This window comes from Bombus vancouverensis, chromosome 1 (genome assembly GCF_051014615.1).
Source record: "Bombus vancouverensis nearcticus chromosome 1, iyBomVanc1_principal, whole genome shotgun sequence".
NCBI lineage: Eukaryota > Metazoa > Arthropoda > Insecta > Hymenoptera > Apidae > Bombus > Bombus vancouverensis.
The window spans coordinates 19892055-19914135 of record NC_134911.1 but is presented as its reverse complement, the minus strand read 5'-3'; the positions used below and the strand labels follow the sequence as shown (position 1 = coordinate 19914135).

The 22081-nt window shown below is 34.0% G+C and overlaps 4 protein-coding genes across 6 annotated transcripts in view; 1 reads left to right on the top strand and 3 right to left on the bottom strand.

Annotated features, from left to right (window-relative positions):
• Positions 1–2819, bottom strand: part of Eip63E (cyclin dependent kinase Eip63E) — a 79026-nt gene extending 76207 nt beyond the window's left edge. Inside the window, exons 1-2 of the mRNA XM_076622323.1 lie at positions 2685–2819; positions 2469–2605 (exon numbers count right to left, since the gene is read on the bottom strand). The gene's annotated coding sequence lies outside the window, so the exon portion shown is untranslated. The remainder of the gene's footprint in view (positions 1–2468; positions 2606–2684) is intronic.
• Positions 2820–4398: 1579 nt separating this feature from the next.
• Positions 4399–7236, bottom strand: HLH54F (basic helix-loop-helix domain-containing transcription factor HLH54F). Its single transcript, XM_033337960.2, has 3 exons — positions 7139–7236; positions 6230–6556; positions 4399–4859 (listed from the first exon to the last, which is right to left on the bottom strand). The coding sequence occupies exons 2-3, from the start codon at positions 6551–6553 to the stop codon at positions 4662–4664; spliced, it is 522 nt and encodes a 173-aa protein (XP_033193851.2). The 5' UTR covers positions 6554–6556; positions 7139–7236; the 3' UTR covers positions 4399–4661.
• Positions 7237–9340: 2104 nt separating this feature from the next.
• On the top strand, positions 9341–16951 carry Yeti (yeti). 3 transcript variants are annotated; one of them, XR_004464445.2, is made up of 4 exons: positions 9341–9625; positions 9989–10382; positions 10475–11460; positions 15489–16951. XR_004464445.2 is itself a non-coding variant. In XM_033337860.2 (3 exons), the coding sequence occupies exons 2-3, from the start codon at positions 10022–10024 to the stop codon at positions 10987–10989; spliced, it is 876 nt and encodes a 291-aa protein (XP_033193751.2). In that variant the 5' UTR covers positions 9341–9625; positions 9989–10021; the 3' UTR covers positions 10990–12577. The 3 variants fall into 3 exon arrangements, 1 of the variants encoding a protein (XP_033193751.2); XR_013059403.1 differs by lacking the exon at positions 15489–16951 and adding an exon at positions 11701–12577; XM_033337860.2 differs by lacking the exon at positions 15489–16951 and having other exon boundaries at positions 10475–12577.
• Positions 12534–13613, bottom strand: LOC117158693 (uncharacterized). The gene is made up of 5 exons (XM_076622292.1): positions 13324–13613; positions 13033–13172; positions 12865–12942; positions 12709–12793; positions 12534–12626 (listed from the first exon to the last, which is right to left on the bottom strand). The coding sequence occupies exons 1-5, from the start codon at positions 13363–13365 to the stop codon at positions 12597–12599; spliced, it is 375 nt and encodes a 124-aa protein (XP_076478407.1). The 5' UTR covers positions 13366–13613; the 3' UTR covers positions 12534–12596.
• Positions 16952–22081: the final 5130 nt, after the last annotated feature.

Genomic DNA, 22081 nt, shown 5'->3' with positions numbered 1-22081 from the left:
CGTACGCTTCGATGCATGATGTTTAAATTGGTATTATGACCATGATGTAATTAGTCACAGCAAAAAAAAAAAAAAAAAAAGAGACAAGAAGAAGGACATCGATTGGTTGAATCGATTCGAGCTAATTTTTAAAGCTAGTTGAAGAGCAGATTTCGAAGGCATAGGTATTGTCACGTGGCGCCAATTAGAACGATGTCAAGAGTATCCTGCGGTTATTGCGAGTCGCGTTATTCAAATGGATCGAAACGAGGATTTTCTAAACGGTTTACGTAAGATGAGTTTAGAGAAATATCTGCGTGTTAAGCCATTTGAATTTCTAACGAGAGAAGGCGCGACCATCATTAACGCGACACTAATTACTACGTGCGAAGTCACACCTGTCTAATGTGCTTGGGTCTACTTATCGAAGCAAAATCAGATGTAACACATCGGCTATTACTTGAATGAAAAATAAAAATAATATTTGTTACGGTATTTTTATAACGTTGCATAATAAGATTCGACGAAACAGATAATTTCTAATGTTAAAAAATTTCTATCAACAAAATAGCTAAATTCAGCTAAATTAGTTAGTAATTATTGCTAATTACTATATTGATCAGAGTATGATTATATCTGTGTAACGTAATACAGGGAATGTAATAATACAAATTTTGAAAAATTAAAAATAAAAAATTAGTAGTTACTTAATACGAACAAATTCATGTTGAGTATTATTAGATGTTATTATTTGAAGTTAGAGTACCTTTGATATTATTAAATAGTATTATCGTTAAATTAGGTTCATTCTAAAGTGATTGTGAAACAATTTTATCTATTATCGATATATACATATATAAGTGAAGAAACTCTTAAGGAGGGAATATTAGAATTTCCGAGAAACGAGCGACGAGGACTTTTCGAGGCCTTGATCGCAATCAAGAAAGATGCGTGTATGCATTCTTTTTTTTTTTTTTTTTTTTTTTTGAATCGTCGATAGGAATCCGCCTCAGGATTCACATACGCATCGTGTCGTAATGTTTGCGATTTACCTTGAGGATTTGAAACGCGATTTCCGTGCCGTGACAGAAGGAATTTCCGTTCCGCGAACCTTTTTCCTTTTGCTACTCGATTATTTTTTTCGTAACAGAATAATCGATTGAATGCTTAAAGGATAAAGTGCAGTTACTACACTACCAATTTACCTTACGTAATTCAAGAATCGTTTAATTGAGCACTCGTGTTTGTAATCGTTCCTAAGGAGAACGAAATTTTCAGAAAAGGATCGACTAAAAGAGTTACGTTTGCGCTTACGATCGTTTATAATTATCTCCTTAACATTTGATATAAATATGGTTTTTATATTCGAAATCTTTTACGGAGAAAACTTCTAGCGAGCGCCATCTTTTGAAAAATTTCAGAAAAGTCCACTTCTGCTATGGACCAAGGAACTAGCGCTATCTCACGTGAGATACTGACATTCGATTGAAAAAATAGAAAACGTGATACTATTAACCTCAACATTTTTTCGTGAATTGAACACAGAATAAATTGTTAGTAAAAACGTAGTAGGGTATTCGATTTTTCATATCACAATAAAATATCATTTTTACAAAATCTAAAATCACGAACAAAGAACGGAATGAATAGATCCTTAAACGTATAATTCCGTTCCGGAAGCTCTAAAATTTAGACGTGCTTCGGAGTCTGCTCTACTCTTCACTGTTTTAGTGTTATTGCCAACGGTATCAATTTAGTATAAAATAAGACGGAATAGACGCGACGCATTCACTAATTTACTGCAATAGCACTAGTCAATGACGATAGTCATTATTCTAGCTTTTATATTTTTTATAAGCTAAAACAATGTTTACGCTTTCTTGGTATTAGTTTTTGTTCGAGAACCGTGTTAATTTACATGTATTAAGCTCCAGTTTATGAGAAAAATAGTTATACTACAATAGCTAAGCCAATGATAATAATTGCAGATTTCTCAGAAATCGTCTTTTAATCTTTACTTTAATCCTTATATATCCTTATATTTTATAACTTATAAATTTTCTTAATTTCATTTCAAGCATAAAACGTTACTCGACAATTACTTACTAAATATACAAGTCTAATATGTTTACACACGACCTTGTTTTATTTTCTAATATAAGATTATGTTAAAGTATCGTTTTAGTTCAATTATTCAATTAGTTAGAAAATGGGTAGAAAATGGAGTGATGGAATCCGATCATTATTCGTAGCACATCTGTTCGTGGTAATCAGAGTAGAAATAAAGAAATAGTTTATGCGATTAATAATTTTGATGATTCTGATTACGTGGTTAGAAAGGTAAGAGCGTAGTAGCTCTTAGTCAAAATTATTGTTTTAATCAATCATTAATCGGCACGTAATATACTAGATGCGAAGAAATTTTTATTTCCTCGTAACAACGAAGTATAATAATTTTCGATTTCATAATCATAAATATATACACAAACCTTTAGATCGTGGGACACGCAAGTGTACTTCATGTCACGTCTATTCTGTTCTTCGTCGCAATTACAGTACTTTTGTTTCTAACTTCACCAACTTCCGTGTTTGAATCGAATATACAGTGGATTTCGTTTATTCGAACCTGTCACGAGGCAATCATAAATACTTCGTATAACTAAAATTTATACAATAAGAACTTACTGGTCCCCCTTACTACTTACGATTTCTCGTTCACATAATAGTAGTTCACGTTCAGATAAAGGAGTTCGATCCAGAAGTTTATTTAATCAAACACCGACTAAAATTTTGTTTAAATAAACGGACCGTGTTCAAACGAACTAGTAATTGCACTCGACGCAAAATTATAAATTGCAGGGGGCGTAATAAAAACCTTTTGAATGATCGGTACTGCAGAGCATGTAACGTGACGTTCCATAGTATAGACGAGGTGTACATTGTAGATGCCATCCTTATCGACGATTGAGTAATCGACGATTGAGACGACGAATATCGTAGAGGACGTTAGAAACACTCTGAATTTTTGGTGGTCGGCATTCCAGAATATTAACCTGGAAGTTTAATGAAGTGCCAAATCTGTATTATTTCTCGTTTATGCTACAATACTTTTTATTATTACGTAGGTGTATCAGGAACTGAAAAAATAGAATATTAACATAGACGATACATAGCATACATAATATTCAACGAAGTTCTGTATTAAATTCTTTTATTATTTTCGCATCATACTCGATCATCATTATTAATTCAACACAAAATAAGGTAACGACACTATTAATAAATAGCGTTGAAAGTTATTCGTTTTGGAAATAAGATTCAAACTAATATGCACGTGCTGAAATAGCGTCATGGCAGTTTTTTAAAATTCTTTACCTTATTCTTCTTTACCTATGAAACGTTAAATTTATAACATAGATACGTCGTAAATGTATTGGTAGGTCCATTACAAGTTTACTAGAATTTTTAATAATTTTAAGTAACATTCTCGCACATTCTCCGTAGTACTTATTAGCTTTTCTTAAAGAAAGAAGCAAAGCTGCGTAGAATGAAATTCATAAACTCTGTAATGTTTTATGTCCTCAATGAAATAAATGTTGAAGCGAAACGGGAAAGTTGATACATTTTTCACGGACATTAATAGTACAATGCGCAAAACATCTTTGAGAACGTTCACGCGAGTATGGAAAGGAACATATGATTCACAAAGTTCGAGAGATGGTTTGTATTGACATATGAGGGACCTAAACGATACGCCCAACCTCGGTCGATTTGTAGATGGAACGAGATATATTATTTTAGTTTTGGGTTTATACAAAAAGCCCTTCGGGCTGTTTATTTAACTTAACGTTCTTTATCCTTCTTTTCTTACCACGTCCTTCCTCTGTTTCCATTCCGGAAGCAGCATAAATTTTTCCAACCACAGTTCGAAATTTCCGCGGAATCAATATCTTCGGAATTACACGGAATGCTATTTTAATGATAATTTTTTGAATTTTCGAGATTAAACGAAATCTTGGCTTCGTGATATTAAATTATTAATTACGTTAAAGTAATATAGTATATGAAAGTAATTATAGATGAAACATTATCGCGCTATCTTCTCGAATAAGTTATCATATTATTCCTATATTATCGTGTCATTTAAATTTTTTAGATAAAGTTCAATTAAATGAAAATTAATTTCAATATCAATCGATTAATTTTAATATTTTCCTATCGTATATTATTCGAAATACATATTAAAACTTTTATTTAAACTGGCATAAAAATTCTCCAACTTTTACACGTTTGTTAAGTTGATCGTAAAATATCATCATAATCGCGTATTTATTAATAAAATTACGTCTCAGATTTTCATTTCCAAGTTAAATAAATTAATTACGGGAGAAGAAGTTTGAAAATATATAACCATCGTAGTTTATAATTTATAGAAATACTTTATTGGACTAGCACTTATGCTTTGGTTACAATGATATTTACGATATCTATATATTATAATAATCGATTTTCAAACATAAATGAGTAGATAAATAAATAGCAGAATAATAAGGCACCCTGCAATAAATAGATTTTCTCGATTATTAGTACTTTTGTGAACGAAGAAACTTCTCGTTGGCGAGCAAAACGTTCTTCTTTTATTTCTCACGATATTCTCTTTAATGTCTTCACTGACAGATGTATTAGAAATAGGAAAGTTGTGGCTCGTGATTGTGACGCAGTGACACGCTCTGATGTCCAGAATGATGGAAATTCTGGATCTCATGGTTTCCCTGCTGACCACGGTACTGATTAGAACTAGATGACGTTGACGATGATACGTTGCAACTGTTGTTCATCAACACAGAAGCGTTCCCACCTTGAAGAGCAAACGGCCAAGACTATAAAAAATATTGAGAAAAAATTTAGTCAAAGCTTCCTTTGAAATTGTCCATTCTTTCGATCGAAGAAACGTTAAAGCGAACTCGAGAAGCTCGTATCGTCGAAAAACGTTCTCCTTCTGCGCGTTACAAATTTTATCTGACGATTTTCTAATAAAACGAACGTTCAATTTGGAGTTAAACAATTTTTTACTATAATTATTTTTTATGCTACCTTAAATTATTTTCAATCTTTCTTTTATTAAAGAACAATTTTGGTCGGTCGTAAAAACAAGAAGAAGGATGTAAATTCGATTGGCCCGTAATGCAAAAGGAATAAACGGTTGTTCTCCAAATAATGGAACTAACTAAAGACGGGTAGAAGCTTTGAGGGTGATTCGATCCACCTGGAGAGACGTAAACAGAGAACGTGTCTGCGAAGACGACGCGTTGTGACGCCGACTGGATCCACCTGGATTCTCTGTTATTTTACGAACTCGTAATCGTGACACTGAAAATCGCAATTATGCAGAAAACTCGACAATTTGCTCCGCTTATTTTTAGATGGTTAATGTAGTTCCAAAATTTGTATAATAACAATGTTTAAGGCAAGTAACTTTGAACATTAAAAGTAAAAAAGAACCTGTTAATTTTTACAATACTATGTATGCTATGTATACAATGCGAATGATCACAGAGTCAAATAAAAATCTTCATATTTTTATCAACATCGACATATTCGCGTGTTACGCGTCATCTTACGCGTATCTTCTAGTACATTCGCTTGAAAAACCCATTCTGAAATGATGACAATTTCGTATTGTCTAAAATACTTCGGAGCTTCGAAAATCCTTCGGTTTGTATGTTTACTTGTACAGATCATCCTCTTTTACGACTGAAACTCTTCAATCATAAGAAGTAAAAATATCCACATTAATGACTACGATCTATTTAGGACACCCAAAAGGGCGATAGTCGGTGGAAAACTAATTTTTAGAAGCTGATCAGACGAGATAAAGAGACATTGATCGTACGTATCGAAAGAAGCAGGAGAAACACAGTAAGCAAATAAAGAAAATTACAAAGTAAAAAAGAAACGACTGTTTCCTGAATTGCGAAGCAATCGTGAAGAATACACGAAAGAAAAAGAAGACAGTGGATAAGATAATACACGCGAAAAAGCAGAAAGCCAATAATAACTTACATTAAAATTAAAAAAGTAAAAAAAAAAACAATTACAGTGGAAAACTTTCAGAACACACTAAGTAATAAATTAAAAACCATACTAGGCTACGTTACATCAAATTCTATCACACGCGTTTCCATTAACATAGACATCTGTTCAGTCGTTTATCAAAACAATTAAACCAAATTGCACAAATAAAACTTACCAACGCCAAAGATAAGGATCTGGTTGTCTCCGAGTGCGCATCCCCGTCGTCTCGCAGAACCGCTCGAAGATGAGCAATGTAAGTAGCTGCTAAACGAAGGGTATCCAATTTGCTGAGCTTCGTATCAGCTGGTACCCAAGGTAAAGTTGTCTTTAATCTACAAAACGCCTTGCTGAGTACTCTCATCCGAGCCCGTTCCCTCGCATTCGCCGCGTTTCTTGGCGCACGACTGTCCAAATCGTCTTTACTATACTTTTCTTCCGAAACGAATTCCTCTTCGTCGACTTCCAACGTCGGCGTCGAAGCACGTCGCTTGCGTGGCATTTTCTGCAATTATTAATTGCTTCATTTTACTATGCAAATCCTTGCATATTAATTTCCTTCGAACCTTGCATTTACAATGTCGTAACGAGCTATTTTAATCATTTAGCAGCATCTGCAGGGAACAAGTTTCTTAACAAACGAGTTTCTTAAGATTAAAAAAAAAAAGAAAAAAAGCAGAAGATTCTAACTTATTCACGTAAATACACGGAATTAAAGACAGCCTTGTTCGGGAAAGAAGATATTACTCTTGAGTTACGAACTATCTTCACTCGTTTAAAATCATGTAAAATCTTCATTGATGTAAAATGTTAACGGGATCGAAGCAGAAGTTCAGAGTCAATTTCAACAGAAATTCCTTTCGCGTGTGAAACTTTGCGATGATTTCTTAAGATTCAGACAATAGAAGATTCGGCACACATAGAACGTAAAGAAATCCTTGGCAAAGAATATGTTGTAATTTTCTTCACTGTTTCGTAAAAAACAAATGAAAAGGAAAAATAATAACGAGATCGAAGCAGAATTTCGGAGCACCAATTCCTTTTCGAGCGTTGAAACTTTGCAAGGGTTGAAGATGGGACACCTCACCTTTGTCTTTCTTCCGACGAGTTCGATTTTTTCTTCGATCTGTATTATTGGAATGCCACGATAGCTCGCGACGCTCGCGCGAAACTAATTGTACGTCAAAACTGTTAGCCAAGAAGAGGAGGACGAAGAGGAGGATGAAGAGAAGGATGCTGAGAGGAAACGTAAGAAAGAGAAAAGAAAAGGAACATTGACAGGGAAGAGGGAGATTTGAGACGCCTCTGAAAATCGGGCGGAGCTTTCTGAACAGTAAAAGCATCTTCCTTCGGCTTGGCCACGGCCTCCTCTTTTGCTTTTCCTCAAAGTTCTCGCCCAATCGTCTAGTTCTGCGTCATCTGCAGCCACCTGGTCCATCCTTTCCTCTTCTATCCTCTTTTGAAGCGCATATCCACGAATAGCGCTTTTTTCGTATGGAATTGACCTTTGCTCCGAATGTTTTTCTTCCGGATATCCGTCTCGTTTTTTTAAGCAGTTATTGTCCCCTAAAATCCTATTTAATATAATTAAATGCATGAATTGAAAGTTAGATGTAATTGAGACTGATTTCAGAAATGAATATTTTGTGAAAGTTTTTTTATTTCATTAGAAGATAATTCTTTGGTAAAAATTTGATAATCTTTGCAATACGTATAGTTTAATTTTTATCAAATTTTCGTCAGCCACTGCACAATGATTTCATTGTTTATGAATGGTATAGAATAAAGCCAATTTTATACATTGAACGAAAGATTTGAAGATAATGATAGAAAACTTATTTTATATCCTTCGATTTTTACTATTAGTTTTTTTATATCGTAACAAAATTTAGCAGAGTGTTTATTTAACAAAATTCATTAACAACAATCATTTAGTGAGAAAAATTCGTTAATTCTTCACGATGGATTTCTCTTTGCATAAAACTATCTTTAATCGTCTCCTATATTCTTTATTATCATAATCTTAATTTCGCTTCGAATTTTTTCCTAATTGGAAATTACTTTAAAAAAAGATTTCCTTTCAAATTTTTGTGAGTATCCTAGATACATATGTTAATTCTTTCATCGAATTAAATTAAAGGTATTTGTCTCATGATGAGATTAATTTTCTATTCCTCTTTTCTACTCAGTGTTACTATTTTTTTTTTCCTCTTGCAAAGATTTCGTGTAGGAGGTAAGGGCCGATTGATCTATTAATCCGGTTTAAATCCTCGTGAACGGGCTGTCGACCATTTCGTTGAAAGGAGGATTCGAAATGGATCCTGTAATACGAGGTTTGCGGTGACCCAGTTGATCCTACTTATCCTAAAGCAGGAGTTGACTTATTGCTCGACAGATTCGTGAAAGTTCCTTCGCAATTTGACTCCTTTCCGTGTAATTGACCATGTTCACTTCTCAAGATATTTGTAACTAAACATTTGTATAGGACGGAATTTCAAAAGCGTGAAAATTACTGTGATCTCAGATTTCATGAAGATACATTGATTTATCGGTACTCTTATTCACTAAAATATTAAACTAGTTCTCAGATATAATTTTAATAATTAATTCTGAAACAATATACTGTGGGTATATGATAATATTTAAAGATACAAATATATCATAATAAATACTATAAATTAAAAATACTTTAAAAATACTTTTAAGAGATTACAATATCATTAATTTCAATATAATAATTGTATCGACAAATATTTTTTACGTTTGTATGATTAAAAATAATTATACGTAAATAAATATTATTAATATTCCACTAAATTGTTATTAAATTATTATTTTTCGAAGAATGGTTACAAGTAAATAATATTGAAGTGAAATTATGCCTTTGATAGAAATTATGGAAGATTTAATAAACATTTTTCTTTGGATACTTATTAAGTTTACATGAAGAATCATTTGTAATAAAGAAAGGTGGGAACTAGACATGAAAAGTAAAAATATTACATAGATAGATAAGTCGAAATTATTCGTTGATTTTCTGTTGTATCCTACAGTTATCGACATAGTTTCACATAGATGTCGACATTGCATTTGTCCCCGAGTGAAATATAAGTTGCTTGCAAAATTTTTAAAAGATACTTTATTTATAATAAAGTCGAATTGTTTATTTCTTATTAAATTATAATATTTTGCCTAATGCGAGCGTAATTTGTTTATAAGTACATATACTTTTGCAGATTCACGCAGGATATTGTAGTTTAGAGTTTCACGAAAGAAGGCGCTCGATGAGCAAGTAAATATGGCTGGCAAGATGCATCGAACGCATTTGCGAATCGTGAGTCGATTCGTACTCTTCGGTTGTTAATTTTTCATGACTTTCTCACGTGTGGTAATGTTTCATTTGTGTGTTTCTAAAATAGTTCTAAATTTCATTCAAAGTTTCTTAATATACAACGATTAAGTGACGAACGACGAAATAAAGATAACGTTCCGAATATTGTAACGAACGTTCCGGAAGGTAGCTCGTCGTATAACTGAATTTTTAGCACGATCGGTCGTGTTTTTGAGAAAATAAGTAAGTACTAAAATATCCATAATCAATAACTAAGTTATTGACTTCCGATTATTAATGGAATTGCGTACTTTAAAGAGGTTAGGTTGTATATTTGTATACGAAACGCGATGAAGTTTATTTTGTGAAAACAATTGTTTGTGTATTATTTGAGTCCAAAAGTTTATCTTTTTTTTATTAACAAATGCTGTATAAATTCTTGTGAAAGCTTTTAAAGTAAGTGTATATCTAAAATTTTATTTTACAAATAATATAGATTTAAATTTTTCAATAACTCTTTGTTAATATAATGGAACATTAAACAATGACACTGTGTTAATTAATTTAGATTGGATTCGATAAATATATAATATGCTTTCTTTATAGTTATCATAAAAGTAAAGTTTTAATTATATAAGTATGACTGAGGAACATCAATTGCCTTCTGACTCTGATGAAGATGATGAAGATTATGTTCCTGATGGTGCAGACAGTGAGCCTGTGTCTGAAGTAGAATCTGAAGGTGATGCAGAAAGTGGTCCTGAGGATGAAAATGATGAAAACAAAAGAGAAACAACAAAGAGAAGAGGAAGAAAAAAGAACAAAGTCGTAAAGTCTAAAATTAAGAAGCAGAGAAGGACAAGAAAAAAAGTAGAAGATGAGGTTGATGAAAAGCTAGAGGAGGAAGAGGAAAAAGGAACAAAAGAGAAAAAGGAACTTACAGAAGAAGAAGAGAAAAAGAGAGCTGACTCTCTTTGGGCTGACTTTATGAAGGATACAGGTAAATAATTTAAGCCATAAATTGATTAGCATTGCTGAATTATACGTACATTGCTGTTATTTTACCCATTATTGTATTTTTAATTTCTAAAGCGACTGTACCTAAATCTAAGCCACAAAGCGCGACAAATAAGCCAAAAGAGAAATCACCACCCATAGAAAAGCCAAAAGTTGAAGAAAAAGTAAAGATAACTAAGGTATTTGAATTTGCTGGTGAAGAAGTGAAGGTTGAGAAAGAAGTCTCGATAGACTCTGCGGAAGCAAGACTATCTTTATCCTCTGCTGAAAATTCTGAGAAAACAGGAAACCCTGGTCCTCCTGCAGGAAGAGGATCCGGAAGGGGTAAAGGTTTTAAACGGGCTGGTTTGGGAGGTATTTCTTCTGTCCTTGGTCAATTAGGAAAAAAGACGAAAATTAGTACTTTAGAAAAGTCCAAGTTGGATTGGGACAATTATAAGAAACAAGAAAATTTAGAGGAAGAAATTAGTACTCACAACAAAGGTAAAGACGGATATTTAGAACGTCAAGATTTCTTACAGAGAGCAGATTTGAGACAGTTTGAAATTGAAAAGCAGTTACGTAATGCGAACAGACGCAGTACACGGTGAATTTATATTTTCATGTATACGTATCTTTTCCCTAACAATGAGAACCAGGGATGGTATCGAGATAAATACCTTATTAGACTTGCCAATTATCGGCGCTTATAGCACCTATTTAATCGAATTGTTTAAACTCTTATTAAATATCTCATGCCATATGTAAAAATGTGATTGCCTCGCTTGGCTTGACAATCAGCTGAATCTGTTTAAGAAGCGGTTGAGAGCCAATTCTGTGAGAAGAGACTGATCATTCCAATGTATTGAAGATAACATAGTATCTTACGTAATAGTTTAATTTACCATCCGCGAGCTTCGTCTCGATTCATTATATCACAGAACTTCGCATCGAAGCAGGATGTTTGAAGCTTGGTGCTTCAGAGACCGACGATATACATATATTTTAACAATAAACAAGCTCCAGAGATGTTTTTTATTTCGTTTCAATGGAGAAAGGATGATTGATGCAGTATAAATAGTGTAGGTATTTAATAAAATGTCGTTTGTATGATGAATGAATACAATTCATTCGAGTATGTATGAGAAATAATCATGACATTTTTCTTCTTCATTTACGATCACTGCCTTGGGCGAGTCACATGGAACATTTTACTATATTTATAGACGAAATACACACGATATAAAAAACGTAGATTGTTGTTACAGATATTACAGTTTTATATTTTTTCAGCTGTACCTATTTATGATACTTATTTGCAGAATTGCGGCATGATATATCTCCGAAGATGTAGCGTGTCAGATTATAGATTTAATGGTTAGAAGAATATTAATTTGAAAAAAAAAAACGATCTTGAAATTCTCAAAGCTCAGGTTTATAGATTTTAGAATACTTATAAAACAGTATCTTACGGATATGTAACGAAACTTCTTTATGCATATGGACTATTTAATATCGTAAAAATAAAAGATATATGTTAATATTTAAACACTCATTTCATTTTTATATTTTTGTGTATCGTATCTTGGATTGAATAGTATTGGTTGACGTAATTAAAAGTATCGAATAGATTGTTCATTGTTCTTGTCGTTCATATTATATGCTCCGCTTGGCGATGTACTTCTTTTTTCTTTTTTCTTAGCATAAAGCAGATTCTTAGTTCGTCAAAGGTCTTGCAAAAAATGATTCTCACTGGACGCTGCTTAATACCTTCGTATGATTTATCGATTTATAATTTATATTCGCATTACTTAATTATTAAGCGTACAAGCCATTAGCTCGTAAATCGAAGATATCTCTCAGACCCGATGCAAACGAGTGGTTTTTGTCGTGCGATACTACGCAGGCGTTTTTCGATCACTATTAATCACTTGTCTGTAACTGTATACGTTACAATGCTGGCGAATGTTCTGGCAACATGCAAAAGACTCGTGACGAACAATTTTCTCTCGCCTCGAGCCTACGAATCATAACTGTGGGTCAGCTCGTTCGTCTACGCCTTCTTGTATGTATAATTCAGCGTGTTTCTGAAACACGCGAGAGATATCCAGCACGACAAAATCCATTCGCTTGTTCATCGAGTCTTCGAGCACTTACATTGATTTTGTAAGCAAATACAAACGAAACATTTATCAGAAATACCAATTCATTGTTACCCTTATTTGCAGAATTTCACTTTCCTCCTCTCCTAAAAAAAAAAAAAAAAAAATATAAGTTTACTTCAATAATATAATACCGTCTGCTTACTCATTTGTTTTGCAAATGCTTACTGGCGCATTTTGACTTCGGTTCTTTGAAGAAACTCTCGAGTTGCATCGGTCGGTGCATGTTCTGCATGTTTGTTTCCTATTATGTCTAGGTTTGAAACCAAAATATTAATAGACATATTTGTTCGATTATTACCATTGCATATTAGTTTTTCATACCGACGGAAAGGAAGTTCAAATTGTTGTAGCTTCCTACGTAAATTGGATAGTCCTCTTGCAAATATGTTTCTCTTTGGACTAAATGTCAATTATAAAAATATTATTCTATTTGCGATATAAAGGAGGATTTATATATGTATATATATATGTTATTTAATTGATCCTAACTTTGATGTAGGTGATTCGCAGTGACATTGTCGTGCCGATCTTCCTCTTCCAGGATTTGAATTTGGATTAGTTTTTGGATTGTTTTTTGGATTGTTTCTTGGATTATTTTTTGGATTGTTTCCTTTCTTGCTTCTATTTCTCTAAAATAGAAACTTAATCTCTTATAATTATGTTATTAGTATGAGGATTATTTTTCTCTTGAATTATAATACGAAGTTACTATTTTTATAAGAAATAATGGAAGACTATACTGCCTTTCTTTTGTTGATTAAAGTTGGTTGCTTTGCATACCTTCTTTCTTATACAGCAACAATCATCATATTTTGAAAGCATTGGGCACGTCGTCGATGGACATTTGCAATTCTTCCTTAGATCTTGCGAACTGGATCCTTTGACGCATATACAGAGAGGCGTTTGGTTCTTTTTCAACGTTTTACATCGAGATCTTATGCGCTTTTTCTTTCTTGGCGGACTTGCTTGCTTGCGAGCTTCTCGTATTCTGCGACAGTGGCAGACTCTTTTTTTGCGCGATCTACAACAGATCGACCTCGATCTGCATGATTTTATCGATTCTCTGCTTCTTGTACTGTGGTTCAAAAGTTAAATGCTTATGAATTAGGAAGAAAGTCCTTTCTAGTTCGACGCATGCACAATAACGCTCATAATTATTCTAACACAGACAAACTTTATAGTTTAAGACAAGTTTTACTCGAATTTTATGTAAAAATTGATAATTGCGATTTTATTAGGTATTTAGTGTTTAAAATCATAGAAGTTAATATCTTCTTCTACATATGTTTTATATTGACTAGTATTCGAATAAAGAAATTATAGTAGAATCAGAAAATACCAATTGTACTAAATTTTACACTTTGACCTTCTCTTACACTTATTTCACTTAAACGGTACATGAAAAAATATTTTCCAAGCGAACCATTAGTTCTTCCTACATTTACTTCTCCAACATCTTAAAACGAGTGTTATATAATGTTATTAAGATGCACGATGAGTATAATATTATTCGACATGTTGATATAGAATAATTACGAGCGATTCTAAGTACATTTAATTGTATTTCGAAATCTATGCGTGTTTATTATATTAAGTAACGTGTTAATTTTAATGACTGTAGTAGGTATTCTGTGAATCACTGAAATGGCATGGGAATGAGGATCTTAAAGAATGCAAGATCGTAAAGGATCTGTCGCTACGATGCTCCATGCAAAATATGCAGGTGGCTGCAACAAAGACTATAATTTATTTATCACCCTCTCACCGTGTCCTCGACATCGATGTTGAACTTTCTACGGTCGATCTCGAAGCTTGGCACATTTTGCTGGAAATCAAATGAAAATCTTTATTCATAGAACATACCTTTTTATTTATAAATCATGTAGTTTATATCTTCGTCGCATAACCATAAGAAAATAATTGTTGAAGTTGCAAAATCATAAAAAAAAAAAAATGCAACGCAAAGATTATCTAAAGTACTTTCTACAACTCGTTGCGCGACTGCGTTTTCTTGATGTAGTTGTTCGATCCTTTGATTTGCTGTTACTCGTAGTGCGATGCCTTAAACGATACAATCTTTGCATGAAAAATATTCATACCACTTTTACAATTATTTTCAAGTACCTTGGAGGGTGTCGATTTGTTGGACATATAGGATCTTTACAATTTTTCTTTCTCATCTTTCGTTAGTTTCTGTTAAATTTGTATCTGGATTTGATAAATATTCAAATGAAGTATGTAGTATTAATTTTGTTCTATTATTATTGCATATTTCAAATAAAATCTGTATCGATGGTACAGTTTATTTAAAAAATCTTATTTTAAACGCTCGTATCTATTTTTCATTAACCTCCTGATTTCACGGAGGACTCAGCGTTTTCTTCTCTTTTTATTATATCGTACATTTTCTTGAAACCATTTATTCATCTTAATAATTAATAGCGATCATATCCAATGGTAACTTTCTTTCGTTATAATTTATCATCTTCATCTTTTTTTTGTATTTTAAAACATAAATTTCATGTAACCTATTGATTTCACGAGTTGCTCTGACAGGTGATCTTGTCGAGAGTATGTTTGAGCGTTTCGAGTGCAATTATCGCGAAAGCGGATTCAATCATATCTCATTCACGTGATATATTTGTGTGATCTGAGTCAGTATGGTTATCTTGACGTTTCAACATTAGCTAATTGCTCGGTCAAATATCTTATCCGCAATATCGAATATTGAGAAATACGATAGCGGTGACAATACAAATGATTAAAAATTTGCCAATGCAATCATTGCAGCTGATTTTTAGAATTTCACTAGATATCATTTTTCCGATAACTACACAGCTGCCGATTTCGCAAATAATTTCTCAATATTCCCTTCGTATTAATTTCACAAATTAATTACATCCTACCTTTATCTTCTAGAAAGAAGTTTACATATTTTTTTACAGATAAATCAATTTTTTATCTTTAACCAAATTAATTAAATCGACCGAAAATACAAAATGTACGATGATCGGTATAAGCATACCAACAACTCGAACACTGGAACAAGAATATCACGCTAACAAAATGAAGTTGTTCTTGCAACCTGCTAAAAAAACCAGCAAGAAATCTGCCGAAAAAACGACCGAAAGAAAAAGGAGAAACGAAAGAGCACGAAGGAACTTGTTCGAGTCGCGAGCTTCTCCAAAAAAGGGTTTCTTTTATCGATGCGTTAAACGTGGCCATGAAAACGTCTCTGACAGCGTCTCTGACAGTAAAATTGAATTAAAATCCACTTTGTGACTTATCACGATGCCGGAATCATGGCGGAAGCAACCAAATACTCGCTGCGGGTCGAATTAATTAACCGACAAGTTGAGTAGGTAATCGGTTTTGAATGAAGATGTCCGTGAAACGCGAGTCACAAATTTTTAAGTACCGGAGGGCACGTTGCTTTTTCTCGAGCGGATCGCAGCCGCGATCTCGAAGGTGTCGCCGACGTCGTAAAACCGAATTATGATACACCGTGCGATGAAGATAAAAGAAGAGGGCGAAAGAGGAAGCCGCGCGAAGCGGAGGTGGAACGGTGCGTGGATTGTTGAACGTGTGTGCAAAACGGCAGCAGGATTATCGACGCCAGTCTGGCGGCCGTTAGTTGTGGCCTTGCCATCGGCAGTTTATTCACGAACCGGAATATCTGTTCGACCGTTCCTTCGCCAACCTCCATACGTTTCAAAACACCTCGAGCGAGCCTCTCTTCTTTTGCGGAGAGAGAGTGCACTCGTTACTTTCCCGATTCCTTGACGAAACGATGCATGTGCATACACGACGAGATTATTTCGATCGACGGATTAAGTACCATGCTGCTGCGAAACTCGTCTTTGTAGAATAGATAGAGCCGGTCTGGTGATAGTTTCGTTGATGTTTTTGATGGTAGTTGTATATATGCATGACGATACGAACGAAGTTTTGTCACCCTGTTTTTAAAGAATTTTTAAACGAAATAAGATAGATATGTCGTTTATCAATAATTTATCGTATTATTACAATTATCTGTGAAGTACGATAATGACGAAATGGCCATCTCTAGCTGCTTTACAAATGCGTGCTCTTTCAGTGACAATTTTTATAACATTTTCACGTAATTCCTGTGTTATTTGTTTTCATTTTTCTGTCGACAATAAAGAAATTTCCGAAATTTGTCATTGTTCGAACAACAATGGTCGAACGATAATAAAACTTGTTGTAATTTTCCTTCTGTTTGCACAGCGAATAATTAATTTTTTAATAAATTGTTTAACGATAAGTTTTTATTACCATAACAAGTTATTGAGGCATCGAATGTTGTACGATAAAATTCGATGGTATGTACTACACGATTGTTACCATAAAACTGTCATCACACTAATAGAAAACAAATGTAGAACAAGGTAGAGTTCTATTTCGCTTCATTTTTACATTTGTTAAATTTTGTTTTATAAAACTCTGATAGAAGACTGAATATCGGAAGATAATGTTAATACTATACCAACGACGAGGAACGTCCATTAGGGTCTTATAAAAAATTATTGTATTATGGTACGTAGATATCGAGAGTGGTTTGTTTCTCATTAAACAATTTGAGGGAAGCGATCGACCTTCTTCCTCATTTTTGTTTAAATGCCCGTGGCAATAAATGATAATAGGTCGTTATTCATCATAAACGTGTCCATCAATAAAACGTTAATCATACGCTTGGTTATAATTGCGATCTGAAAGGAAATTATTTGAATATATCATATCGATGAAAAATAATTTGATGTAGTAAATGTGAATTATATTCGTTATTTTCTTGCTTGTTTGTCGTGTTAATATACATGCATACGTGGTAAGATTAGCACGACCGTTGAACCAATTATTTATATTTGAAGAAGATAAGAAATGTTATTAAAAGTGTTATTTTGTACGATAAAGTAGAATTTGATTTATTTTGTGGCGTAGATTATAATTGGCTACATATTCGGAATACGGATAGTCCGAAGATATTGAAATGGAAGTGTATTGATTTAGATATTGATAGCCGTATTTAATATATTTAACAATGGAGGATATAGAATTTGATTAATTTAAACAGTAACAAAAATTAGGTTTATCGTAGGTCGATAAATATATACGATGCTTAGTAAATATTTGATAATTCTATTAAGCATTTGCAGTTTAACGAGGCTAATCAATAAAAGAATAAGTTGGGCTTGAGCAGCGAGCCATAAATTTTTTAGTAAAATTAATACAGCAAGACTTAATTAGAAACGAGTTTTCGAACATTTCAAATGTAGGCAACACCTCTTGCTTTTGGTAATTAAAACTGTTTGTATTTCTACTACATATTGTAATCGATAGACAGTAAAATACTGCTACAATTAATTGTTTCTCAAAGGAGAATTTTTATATCGACTTTGCTGTACCAATGTAAAGAAAAAATACAGTTACTTCGCGGTAACTTCTAACATTGTCTCAAGTCTGAGGACTCCAACCCTGTAGACAGTAACTTAAAATAACCAAGCCCTTAAACACCTAAAGAAAAGATCTTCATAAGCGTCCGAATACTATTATTAGTTGCCTAAAAGTCTTCTGGCGGAATTCAACGGTAGTGTTGCTAAAATCCGCGCGAAACGAGACGTTCCAGGCGTCTACGTTTAAATTTAAACTCGTTCCAAACGCTCCCTAACAATTCCTTCAGGACATTTCGTCGCAACGCGCGTATTGCGATAATCAACATATAGACACGTACACGCCAACGTACTTTATTACGGGCATTGTTACGAAGTGTTAATAATTAAGAGTCGGCTGGGCTTTACGCGAAAACCATTACCGTCTATTTTTAAGCGTCGCGAAACGAGGCTTCAATGCGTTCACGAACGCCATAATGGATCCGCGTGAAAGGATATTCTTTGTGCTCTTTATTGGGCAAACTGTAACGAGCGGCGGACATGTTACGCGCGCTTTATAACGCATTGTGAAAACCGTCTTCGCGTTTTTTCGACGACTAGAAAGAGAACTTTGAGCCCCGAGGTTTCGCGGATGATAATTACGGTAAAAGGGAATTTCTGCAGTTTTCGTGGCGGTAAGAGCGCCATGGACACGAAGAAAAAGGAAAAGCTCCTCCCATCCTGTGTTTTATCGAATAACAAATTACAAAGGGACGGTTGATAATAAAACCGTGCACGGCGAGTCCAAAGTAAATTACACACGGTTGATTGCACGGATGATCTAAGAGGAAATTTACGGGAACGGATCGGGGGAAGAGCTGTTATTTCGTATAAAAGATCGGGACATTACACATTCAGCAAAGAAATTATAATAAATGCATAGAGGGAAAACGCGGCTCTTCGTTGCGTGTTTTGTTAAGGTCGTTTAATTCTGTTCCGGCTCCGGAAAATAGCTCGTAATTCTTTTCTCACGAAGGAAGGATAAGCCGATGGATCGTCGCAGGAATTGTATACGGTTATACGTTTGATCTTATAATTAATAACGCTGCGATAAAGAATTGTTATGCACGATAAAGAGATAGAGACGAACGAGTTTAGTATTGCAATTATAAGAAATATGTATGAGGAACTAGAATTTTTAATTTGTAAATTAGAGAGAATTTTATGCTGCTGATTAATATTTATTGAGATAAGATTTAATGAAGACATTGTTTAAAATGCTGGCCCCTTGTGGTAACGCAAGCATTACATTTAACAGTGACAGTTATAATTGGAATAAGGAATTGGAATAAGGAAATAAGGAATTTGACGGACCGCAACTACGATTCGATCTCATCTTCGTTGAATAGATGATAACATAAATAAACAAGTGTAAATAAATAAGCGAGAAAACGAAAACGTTTTTGTTTCTTTCTTCGCGATCTTCTTCAAAATGAAGCGAAAGCAAGCAAATCTCTGCAGGACATTTTTCTTAGTTTATCGTTCCCCTTCACGTTCCTGAAGTTTTCACGTTTAAATACGTATCTTTTTCTATATTTCACGTTCTATATATGTATTTTCGGTACTGTAATTAACTGTACCTATGATCTTGGAACATTTCTATAATATTTCCTATATTCGAATGATCAATACCTTTGTCTAAAATTGTCCTAACAATAGATTTTACTTGTTTGTTAAAAGCAAGGAAAAAATAAACGTGACACCCACGATTAGTCAAATCTTTCTTTACCGGACCTTCGATTCTTCTTATTTCTATTCGATCATACATATGCAAAAGATGACTTCGTTATATACCCGCTGTTAATTTACATAATTGGAAGTACGTGCCTCTTTTTTCTCTCGTCAAGTGAACAGAAGCTGTCCAGCAACGCGACAAACGGAGGATAATCAATGCTATCTCTGCTCGGAACGTTTCCCTCGGTAAATGTAATTTCGGTGCACCTGAAGGAATCTGCAAGGCAAAACCAGAAGATCTATTTTCATCACCGTCCCTCTTTCACGATCGGGAATTCACTTCGGTTTCGACGATTTTTTTCGAGGAGGTCGCGAATAAAATGCAGTAACGTACTTAGGCAATACACAGTACTATTCATACTTGTTAATTACTGCATGTTTCGTTTTAAATTTTCTCAGTTCACCTTATTTTTTAGAACAATTTTACGGTGCATTTCATTTTGCTATTCGAGAACATAACAGCGAATAAAGATAGTCGAGAGAAAGGAGCTTCGTGTGAAAATGACGAGAAAAAGCTACACTAAATTAAATAAAAACTATTGGAATAAAAGTCGAATTGAAATCTAATCGAATAAATTAGAATTTTGATAAGGATTTCTTATTCGTATCGCGAAACTATTTGTTCATTATCGAATCGTTAAAATTAAGTTGAAGTTAAAGCATCGAAGTGAGATCGTGTTCTTTAGTTGCCTGTGAAACTTCTGATTCGTGCAATGATAAAGGAAAGAAACATTAAGCACAGACGTAAACGGATATTCCGATACTGGAAAATTTCCGGGGTGCTGTTACAAGCTGGCATACCTTCTGAATACGCCACTGATAAAATTCCAGGGATTCCTTTTGCCAGAAACAAACTAGACGAGACTAGCAATAAGATTGATTTGCAGTACCAAGATTCCAGCGTCTGGTTTTACCTTGCGTGCCAACCAAGCAGCTCGGAATTAAAGTTTATCCTCCACTTTTATTTTCGCCACTACACATGAACTTGTTACTTGAAATTCTACTAACAAGCGTTCCAGTTCCTGTCAAGCTGAAATTTCGGGAAAGTCTATTTCCAGAGACGCGATATCTTCTATACCTTTCTTAAAACAAATAAAATTGATCAAATATGAAAGTTTATGTTTATGCTACATTAGTATGGAAATAGAATGATTTTACATAGAAAATATGATCGAATATGTAGAACGAAGTTTTCTAATGCAAGATTTTCTTTTCTTTTTCTAGAAAATTAAGCTTGAAAAATATCTCGACATACGGATATCTAAATTTTAATTGTACGAAACTTTCTATCGTTATTAGACTTCTCTAAGAGTAAAAAGGTAACCACTTATCGTTTTTATTCATTTTTCTTCTCATTTTTAACTGACAATGGTTTATTGATAGTGTTACACGGACGTTTAGAAGTTTAGGCGCATTTATATTCAAGGAATTCTCAAACATATACTATTACAAAAAAATTAGAACTTATGTTATATTCCATGAATATATAGCCTGTAAATCTCATTTATTCAAATCACGCATTAAATCATAGGTCGAGTATATTCCTCCTATACATCATCTTGTATCAACAACGAACTTGTACTAAAGAAACACTTCAATATCGAGGCAGTAACGCGAAGTCAGACCGAAACTCGACTATCTAGTTCATTTATCAAAGTGTAACATTTCAACCTGGTAAAAATCATAATGCTAAAAGCGTCCGTGGACGCGCTGTCCGTTTATCTGGCTAGAAATTTTTTCGCCAGACGAATAGCCTAGCGTTGAGCGTAGAATCGGAGCACGGATAAGGCCGGCTCGTTCCTGTGGGGGGGCTAAAGTAAAAAAGAAGACGTCCACTCGAAAACGCAGAGACCACTCGTGCCTAAAAGCACTTGGATCGGTATGTGGATCAATTATACCAAAGAAACGTGGTACGAATTAATGCGTGCCAAGACACAGGGCGTAAGAAAGGAAAGACTCGGGCTCGAAGTGGAACCATTCGACTCCTTTTTGTCATGTCCTTTCGTACTTAATTCTCCTCCAATCCAACGGCACAAAGCGTGCATCGCCGTTGCCATGTTTGTTTTAACGAGCCATCGAGATGAAATAATTTCATCGACTAACGACCCCTGACACCGTTCGATGCTCGAGCAACTTGTATTTCGCATGTATCTAACTTTCAATTAACTCACGGAAATGTACCTCTCGCGCGGTATATTTCTCAGTACATCTTTTTTGCTCTTTCCTATTACTCTCCTTCTCCTTCGTTCTCTTTATCTTTTTGTTTTCTTCTGTCTTACGGTAAAATTAACCTCTTGTCTGACGTCCCTCGATCTTCGTATAAAACGAACGCTAAGAAAACTCGCTCCCTCTCATCA